We start from the raw sequence: 10,022 nt of genomic DNA, 5'->3' as shown, positions 1-10,022 counted from the left end.
TTACTTGCTTCCCGGGACCGAAGCAACTTCTTTCTCTGGAAACACGAGGCATCTGTGACATCGTCCACGAAAACCTGTTGACTGCTCTTCACCGTGTTTTGTCCATAAAAGTCTTACCACAGTGTTTATCCTCATGATACGTCACCAAAGACATTGGATGCCAAAATACACCGGTCTGACGAAGATTACCAGAAATCCCATGATATCTCCTTAATAGTTCTCACCACTAAGCTATCGACTGACCCAGAGTCCAAGGATCCAGGCCTACCATCAAAGTCTTTAATTACTCCAAATTACTAGACCGACTTCCGCGAGCGGCGTGCCTCAAACCGTCGTTCACTTGTTTGTTTGCGCTCAAACACAGGTTACCATATCACCGATCTTGTCAGTAAACCAGACCGTCTAAACGCTTACTTCGATAGCTGCTACTTGTCCTTTATTTACAACTTAAAACACATATCACCTGCGTCTACTTTACATGTCCTAACCGCCAAGTGAAGCGCCCGTCTCTAAGCGACGTGACCATTTCCATAGATGATGTTCCCACCCTTTCAAAACTCTGAGTACTCCGTCTCACCGACGGACGTCACTCCATTTCCTGAGACAAGACAATCAGGATATAGGAATCCTTGTCACGGATTCATGGATTATCACATGATTCTGTGAACCATAGAATCGTCCCCTCCTGGTCGTGGCAATCTCTAGTCCAGCCTCATTTCAAGCCCAACCCACGGAGTGACAACAACGTATCGGAACGTGGATTAACGTGTAAAACCCACTGGTGTATATATCAGTGATCACTCGCCGAACAGCAGAGGGGCCATGTGAGTGACACCACATTTTACTTCCTGCATAACACGGGTTTCAACAAAACCTATGGGCTGCAGCGCATAGGACGCAGTAAGCCTGTGAAGTTGAAGGGACGGTTGGTGTTTGAATCAATCAATTTTCTAAGGAAATGCAATTTTTGTTCGCATGGCGGAATATTATGTTTGGCGCAGGGCTTAGGGCGGTGATGGTTTCCAGCCCGGAGTGACAGTAATATGTCGAGCACCAGCCAGTTTGGTGGTTCCAATGACTCTTCTCTTGAGCATTGCTTCACAAATATTTTTGCTTTGGTGAGTGTATATATCGTTACCGTGACGTCACTGCACACATTGTAGACTGATTTTGGTGGCATTCAGTACCAAAAATATGTCGCCAAGTTTGATAAAGAATATACGAACGCTTTGGATGATCCCATCATAAAGTCCTACGTGCTATGTCAACAGAACAATGTTCTGTCCACATGGGTCCGCTCTAAACGTGAGAACACCGAGAAGCATGATCCTGGCGCCTTCTCCGAATTCAATAAGCAACTTTGGGTGTTCTGGTATGGAAGCGGCGACTTTCCGAACGCTGCAACATGTATCCTTCCGGAGCTGCGCATGGAGGACCAGGGAAACTGGCGTCAAGGCCTCTCTTACGAGATACGCACGATTCTTTTTCGTGCGCTCCATAATGTTGTGGAAAGGTAAAAGGTTCTGTTCGCCTAACCATCACTTTCAGATGCTTATTGAGCAAGGGTTTCGTTCGGCTTGGCAAATGGTTCATCCAGCCGTATAAACACAACTGTACACAAGACTAGTAATTTGAGATATTTTCAAGAATAACGTTTTTAGTACGCAGTACAGCGTTAGCTTCTCGTTCTTTCTTCACGGAGAAAGCACCGTCTGTGCTAGTCTGGATTTGCGACAACATCCGTTGGTCAGGAGGATAGGTGTGAAACATATTTGCCACTGCGCGGATACTCGTCAAACGCTTCCTGGTAAGACTTAATTAAACGACTAGATGATTTCATCGCCGTCACTTGGAGGATTGTGAAACCATTTATTGATTTCCATTAGGACCTTTTTCAACTTTCGCCTATTTTAGAGAAACGGGGGCTTTTGAAGTCGTTCCGTCGTAACTGCGGATAAAGAGGAATGAGCGGATTTTGACGTTGGAGTGCAGATTTCACACTGGGTCATTCGGTCTCCTGACCACAATCTTCAGCAAAGTGACCTGACTGTGGTGTCTTACCTCTTCTTGTAACTGGCCACGAGAACAGGTCATTTGGGGGTGGAAAGTTTCATCATCGCTAACCAAGAGACATTCGCTTGAGCGCGGTGAGCTTGATACATGATCTATGTTCGAGAGATAATTTGGTACAAGCCCAAACCAAATTAATTGCTCCCCGCTCATACAATACTCAAAAGAAATGACGATCTTTCGGTTCGTGAATAGAAATGCGGACTTCTGGTTTGGTAAGCAGACGTCTGACGGCATGATCTTGGTGACTAGATAGTTGTTCTTCAAGACAATAGCCTTAGGTTGGGAATGACTTTTTGAGTCGTGTGATTGCTTATGACTATGGCAGAATAGGTCACAACGACTTTGACGAGAAAACATTTGGCGATAGTTGATTTAACGGACTAAAGAACTCAAAATTCTGGCTAACGAGGAGCGGTAGAATAGGGAGAGCTTTCCAGGAAGTCGTTCCGACTAAATCTACGCTCCTGTAGAGCGCGCAAAGTCGGTAACTGGGCACTGTCATTTTACAACCTTGTACTGAAGCTGAAGACAACATCTCAGCGAATGATTAATCGTGGAGTCTCTTAGTTGGCGTAAATGCAGTCATCCACAATGTTCAAGCACCCATTAGGGTCGGCTACTACGAAGGAACATACCGGCTCAGCGGGTGAATCGAATCTCAGATGCCGCGCATGACTGTCAGTGGCAACCTCCACACATGGGCCAAGAAACTGGGGACCTGAATTTCCATCTGACATGACTTTCAAGCATATTTTTGATTGGTGGTATTGCCTTATGCTGTAGGAGTCTGGCTTGAGAACCGTATCCACCAACTCACTGTTCGGTTTCCGGAGAAAACGTTCATTGCATTGTTGATGGGTTTGCAGAGCTAGTTTTGGGATGCTGTAACAACAATTGGTAAGATATATCTGAATATGGGGACCTGTCATTCCATAATGGGACAAGCAGAAGGTTAGAAGTTTTGTCCCAAGTTCCTTGGTTTCTATCCCGATCAAGCGACGTGCTTGGTAGAGCAAAACTGCTTCTAAATTTCATCCAGTTGTCACCCGTCGCCGTTTGTGTATTATGTAGAAGACTGTTATATGCCGTACGCTACACGCTGAATCTTCTGATGTCCAGTTGATAGCCTGGTAGAAGAGACCTGGGGCAGCGGGAATCCCGGCCGAGTTAGTTTTGTGGTGCCTTTCATTTTTCTTATTTGTTCAAGCTGGCGAGCTGCAGAGGAATCCCATCACAGCATGATCAGTGGAATCAGAAATGGAGCGATTAAGCATCTGATATCCACGTCTTGTTTATTAAGGTGATGTTCTAACACGGCGCAGAGTCATGACCTGGTCAACGCATCCTCATCAGATCGAAAACCTCTTTGGCTGAGCTGCTTTTGTGTATCTGTCAGTAGGTTTTTCCGATTAGAACCGCTTTGAACACATCGCTTAACATGGTGGTTGGACCAATGCCCCAACTATTGTGACAAAGCGGTTTCGTACTTTCCAGGAAAAGCCGGTACGGCTGTAGTGCTGGTGTCAGACGAGGATATTTCGGGTTTCCAAGTGACTAGTTTGTGAAATGACTTGGGGAATGAATATATACACGATTTGTATACTCCAGCCGTGGATTTCTTCCCCAAGATCTCTTCTGTTATGTAGGCCGTTTCCCATTGTTGCAATGCACTTGACGTGTTCTGGAATCCTCTTTGCCAGGGGCGTGCCCCCCATCGATCCCTCGATGCGAATTTGAGCAGTTATTTCACAGTTTCCATCCGTTTAGTTTTGCCGTTAAGAACAAGACGATATACCTTAATGCATCGTATAGAATGGACTAGAGGTAGTGTCTACCCGGTGCACTGCAAACAGACTGGAAGAGCCTCCCTTTGCCCAGGATGCGGACGGAGCGGTAGGCTTCAATCGACTTAATCGATCGTTTGCCCATCGTTTGTCTATGAGTGTTATTAATAGAATATCGATTCTGATTGAGCTCGAGAACAAGAATGAATGGCGTAGAATGAATAGCGCTTTACTTGTCTAACAATAGACGTACATAACCTGAAAATGAAGGCGAAAGCATGGTTGATACAAAACGATAATGTGAGCACAAAGAATATTCATGACATTCACCCTGGCCGTTGGATTGTGTGTAGAGAGGGATAAATTGGGTACAGGTATTGGATGAATGATTGTAAAAATCTAATGAGTAATAATGAGTGTGGTTAGGCTTCTCGATTTCTTAAAATGTAGGGCCGTGTGCGCTGCTGGAGCCTGGCTAATTCAGAGATGCTAGGGTCATATGTATCGGGAGATGCAGGTGCATTGCCTGGGTACGGGGGTGAGACTGAAGTATGATCGATATCATCTCCAATGTTATTGAGCGGAGGCGTGTGCAAGTCAGATAGAGGGGGTGCATGAACACCATTGTCTTCATTGGATGAGGTACGCGTGAAGTCGTTGATATGTGTGCGATCGCCACAAGGAGCGAGATGGCGGACGGATACAGTGCTTTCTTTCCCGCCGGGAAAACGAACACGGGCGTAATGTGGATTGCAATTTATAAGTTGGACTTCCTCAACGACGGGCTCATACTTTGAGGCACGGTCAAATCTCCTCAGTAAAACAGGTCCTGGAACAGTGAGCCAAGTCGGTATAGATAAACCACAGGATGACCGGCGTTCAAACCGGAATATCCGTTCATGTGGAGTAACATTCGTGGAGACGCAGAGAAGGGACCGTATAGAGTGGAGGGCATCCGGTAGAGCCGACTCCCAGTGACAGATTTGGAGGCCTTTCGTCTTGAGTCTAAGCTGGATTGCGTTCCAGAGTGTTCCGTTGAGGCGTTCGACTTGCCCGTTCCCCTGGGGATTATAAGAAGTTGTTCGGCTGGTGCAAACTCCCCTGTCATGTAGGAATGTGGACAGTTCGTCAGATATGAATGACGAGCCACGATCCGAATGTACATATGCAGGCATGCCAAACAAAGAGAATAACTCACACAGACATTTAATAACTGTAGACGCACATGTATCTACGCAGGGAAAGGCAAACGGAAAACGAGAAAACTCGTCAACGATGGTAAGGAGATACCGGTTTCGAGTAACAGAAGGTAGAGGTCCTTTAAAATCGATGCTAATTCGTTCAAATGGTTGGGTCGCTTTGATGAGCGTAGCGGGGGGTGGTTTGTAAAACTGCGGTTTGATGGCGGCGCAAACCGTACACTTTGTGGTGATGTCCTTGACATCTTGGAGAGAGAACGGCAGGTTTTTGGAAAGAACAAAGTGGTGCATTCGAGTGATTCCAGGATGGCACAAGGAATCGTGAATTTCTTTTAATTTATCATTGCCGATCACATTGGCGCATAGGTTACGCGATAAGGTGTCAGCAACCAGATTGTCTTTTCCAGGTCTGTAGCTCACATCGTAGCTAAAAGCGGAAAGTTCCATTTTCCATCGCTGAATTTTATCATTTTTTATCTTACTTTTTTGCGAGGAACCATACATAAAGGAAACTGACCGCTGGTCAGTGATAAGCTTGAAGTGCTTCCCGAAGAGATAATGCTTCCATTTACGGATAGATTCAACGATGGCGTATGCCTCCTTCTCAATAGCAGAGTGATTCTTTTCGCTCGGTGTCAGTGTTCTAGAAAAGAAGGCCACCGGTTGGCCGTTCTGAGTCAGAGATGCAGCAATGGCTATGTCTGAGGCGTCAGTCTCGACAACCAATGGTGCGTTGTAGTCGACTGTCACAACCATGGCGTTCTCTAACTCCTTCTTTAAATTTTTGAAAGACTGTTGCACACGCTCCGGTAAGGGGAAAGTCTTATTTCTGACAAGCACACTGATTTTGTCAGAGAAGCATGGTATCCATTGCGAATAATAAGCAAACATACCAACAACACGTTGTTGGGATTTAGCGTCATGTGGATGAGGGAGTTCACGAATAGGTTTCATTCGTTCAGGATCTGGTTTGATAATTCCTTTAGAGACTTCGTAGCCCAGAAGGCGTATTTGTTTGGCTGCTATGATGCTTTTCTTACAGTTAAGGGTAATTCCATATTTTCTTATTACTTCAAAGAAAGATTTGAGGTTCTGGTCATGCTCACTTTGGGTAGTCCCACAAATAGTGACGTTGTCGATGTAAGCGTAGGTGCTACTTAGGTTCTCAGACTTGATTATTTGGTCAATAGTACGTTGAAAACATGCTACTCCGTTGGTTACACCGAAAGGAATACGACGGAACTGAAACAGCTCTCCGCATGCTTCAAAAGCCGTATACGGTTTATCTTGCTCACTGATTGGAACTTGATGGTAAGCACTCAATAGGTCTAAGGTGCTAAAGACAGTATGACGGGAAATTTCTTCGATCATTTTATCCAGTCGCGGTAACGGATACGCGTCTAGGTATGTGAACCGATTAATGGTTTGACTGTAGTCCACTACCATGCGTCTTTTGTGGTTTGAATTTTTCGTGACCAGTACTTGAGCCCTCCATGGAGAACTCGAAGGTTCGATTATACCTTCATCCAATAGTCGATTAACTTCACAGCGGATAAATTGTTCATCGTCCGGATTATAACGTCGCGATTTTGTAGCAACAGGCTTGCAGTCGGGTGAGAGGTTAGCAAAAAGAGGAGGTGACTCGACCGCAGCAGCAGGTAGACCGCAGAGGGTGAATGGACCTCGGTCCCCACCGAATGTGATTTCAACTTTGTTATGTAGACCAAGGAAGTCATGGCCTAGCAGCAGGTCAGCACATAGATTGGGTAATACCAATAGTTTGATCTTTTTGTAAACGGTGCCCCTGTAATCGATGGATGCGTAGCAGTAGCCTCTAGTTGAACACGTCAGAGAGGTAGATGCCATGGTAATCACAGAATTGTTAGCATATACCTTCCAGCCATGTTTACCAACCACCAAAGGAGATATGTAACTGCTCGAACTTCCTGTGTCTATGAGGGCCTGAAGCGATATCCCGTTCACCTTTATGCTGGTCACCGTGCGAGACAAGCAGTTCGGGGCCGCAGCAGTCAACAGGGAAGATAAGGCCGAATCCGTTGTGCAATTTGAGTGACACTTTACAGATTTGGATCGACAAACACGCTGAAAATGGCCTGTTTTGCCACATGATTTACAAACTGCTTCTCTTGCGGGGCACTTTGACCGTGGATGTCTGGAACGACCACAAAAGTAACATATCTGAGAACTGATTGACGAGAGATAGGGTGTAGAATCAGGGGAGTTTGAGTGTGAAGGGATAACTGTAGATGTCTGTAAAGGTGCTGCAGCCGCAGAAAATGATATCGCCTGGTTATGTGAGTATGACTGAGCTTGTTTGTGGGCCAATTCTAATGACCTGGCCAATTCATGAGCTTCATCGAGAGTGAGTTCGTTTTGAGCTAGAAGTCGTTCTCTGATGGTAGTAGACTGAAGTCCGTTGATTAGAGCATCGCGTACACTTTCGTTTTGATGGTCAATGGCGGACACCGCCTTGAAATCACAATTTTTGGCCAAGGATTTAAGCCTCTGAACAAACTGATCAACATCTTGACTGGTGTCTTGTTTGCAAGTCTGTAGAAGATGGCGAGCATAAATTATATTCTTAGGACGAACATACAACTTTTCAAGTGTACTGATAGCTGATTCGTAATCTGGACAGTCAGCGATATAAACGTATACAGGTGCATCCACAAAATGGATCAGAGTTTCGAGTTTATTTAGATTGGGCGATTCGACGGTGCCCAGAAACGTTTGGAAGGTTTGGAACCAATGATTCCAACGCGTTGTTACATCTGGAGAATTAGGATCTGCGTCGAAACACTTGGGTCGCAGCAACGGTTCCATCGTATTCTTAGACAAGTAAATTGTTACGAATAGAATATCGATTCTGGCGCGACGCGAGAACAAGAATGAATGGCGTAGAATGAATAGCGCTTTACTTGTCTAAGAATAGACGTACATAAGCTAAAAATGAAGAGCATGGTTAGAGCACAAAGAATATTCATGACAATGAGGTAATCCGAATTCTCCTGGGATGCTAGAGGAAGGGAAAATGGCCCAGGCGAATTTACTGACCGGAAGGTCCGTGGATCGAACCCGACCTCTGCCTCTCGACTTCCCCTGTCTAGGCTTGGGCAAACTAGCAGTATTCCAGCCCTCATGCAACCTTCGAGTTGCATGGCAGTTTGGCACCAAAAGGGTGCTACAGTCGAGGGATTTTGTGCTAGATGCTGTCAAAATAAATGGAGGCCATTCTGACGGAACCCCATGCTTTACCTGATTACTACCGAATGGAGCAATGCTCATGCGCGAGAGTTCTAGACGATCAACTCAGACTTCCACGTTACATGTCCACACACATATTTTTCACAAAGTTGAATATGTCGGCTTCCGGCTTTGTCTGCCCATCAGATTGTTCCTTTATCTGGTGTTTGTTCACCCCCGACCACAACTGTCTTTAATTCTGTCTACTCAGCGCATGCGTCGTTTGCGATCCTTTTCTCAATGCAAACTTGCAAACCTAAACTATCTAATATCGATTCGTGAGGTCCCAAAGTGTTCAATGGTAATCTCATAAACTATGCTATTTAAGACCTAGCGAACAGTGCTTAATTTAGTTAGGCTTTCTGGTTTATTCAGACCGAACGGTCAAAGTAAACTCGCCGTCTCGTGGGTTGGTACATGTCGTAATATGGTAGGTTCTGTCTAAGCTCGGGTAACCTAGTGATATCTCGTCACTCGAGCTTTTTTCGAGTGGCATGGCAACTGCACCGAAAGCATGTTCCTTCTGAACAATTTCTATTATCTAATCTTGCAAGTGGGCGAGATAGCTCAGTGTTTAGAGTGCGAATTTACTAACCGAAGGGTATGTGGTTCGAACCCGACCCCTGCATCTCGACTTCCCCTGTCTAGACTGGGGCAACTTGGCAGTATCCCATCCGTGGTGGCCACCGAAATAGTGCCACAGCTGAACGGTTTTCAATATTGCACGTAAGTACATTGCGTAAGTAAATAGCGAAATACATATCATATAAAGGTGACTGCACGTACGTCAAGGTGAGGCATGTGAGAAGTCACTTGAGAGTATTAACACGCGGAATAAAAATTTTCACAAAAGCTGTCTGAACCGAATTTTGCGATTGCGTTGGCTGCCTTTTAGGGCAGGTTTGTCGTGAATGATTCTTAAAACCGCACTAAGACGATGGTCATTTTTTGTTGCATTTCGAGCCGCTTCAAAAGTTGCTTCGATTGTGGGGCACTTTCAAAACGAGTTGTCTGGATGCTGTCTGGTCCTAATCAATTGCAAGGGTGACATTCAGCGGTTATTTGCACATGTGGTAAAGACCATAAGCCCTGTCAGAAATCACATGCAAATCGCCAAAATATGGGCAGAATAGTCAATCTTCCCTCATCGTCATCGACTCCGGAACGACGTTACTATGTGCTCGTATTTGTGGTCTCTATGAGGGAGAAGCGCTGTTCGCTAGTGGACCATTTTGTGGTTGTCGCAAAACCAGACTTACTGGCATCGTGATGCAACACAAAGGAGAAAAAAGACTGATACAAAAAGAACTAATGGATCTGAAACTGATGAACTCATCAAGTTTTAATAGCCTTCCAGAATACTCATTGATACACCATTGCTTGCGGCAGTCTTAGACACGCAACTAAGCTGTGTTAACCGATGCCTTTGCCGCTACCTTTATGTACAACTGGTGGGAAAATGAGAGCTACACTTTTGCTCCTGATATCCGGGCCTCTGTTGCTGGATGGTTATCCTCTTGGAACGCAGGCCGACAACCAGATTTGATCGAAGTACGCGGTCTAAGGACTTCTGATAAGATGTCTCCGATGCTTTCACAAGCATCAGCTGGCATATTTTGTTTTCAGACTTCTGGAACTACTCCAGCTTATCACGCATTATTGACGTGAAATACGCCCAAGCTTCTTATTTTGAGTATAGAAA

General features: G+C 45.3%; 1 protein-coding gene across 1 annotated transcript in view; it reads left to right on the top strand.

Annotated features, from left to right (window-relative positions):
- Positions 1–1,043: 1,043 nt before the first annotated feature.
- Positions 1,044–10,022, top strand: part of T265_00098 (hypothetical protein) — a gene marked incomplete at both ends in the record, with an annotated part of 56,071 nt that continues 47,092 nt past the window's right edge. The window contains 4 exons of the mRNA XM_009163755.1: positions 1,044–1,118; positions 1,164–1,513; positions 1,549–1,626; positions 1,662–1,807. Of these exons, the coding sequence (XP_009162019.1) occupies positions 1,044–1,118; positions 1,164–1,513; positions 1,549–1,626; positions 1,662–1,807 (649 nt within the window). The remainder of the gene's footprint in view (positions 1,119–1,163; positions 1,514–1,548; positions 1,627–1,661; positions 1,808–10,022) is intronic.

This window comes from Opisthorchis viverrini (genome assembly GCF_000715545.1).
Source record: "Opisthorchis viverrini unplaced genomic scaffold opera_v5_1, whole genome shotgun sequence".
In the NCBI taxonomy this organism is placed as follows: Eukaryota; Metazoa; Platyhelminthes; class Trematoda; order Opisthorchiida; family Opisthorchiidae; genus Opisthorchis; species Opisthorchis viverrini.
The sequence above is the reverse complement of the archived record's forward strand: the minus strand, read 5'-3'. Positions and strand labels throughout refer to the sequence as shown.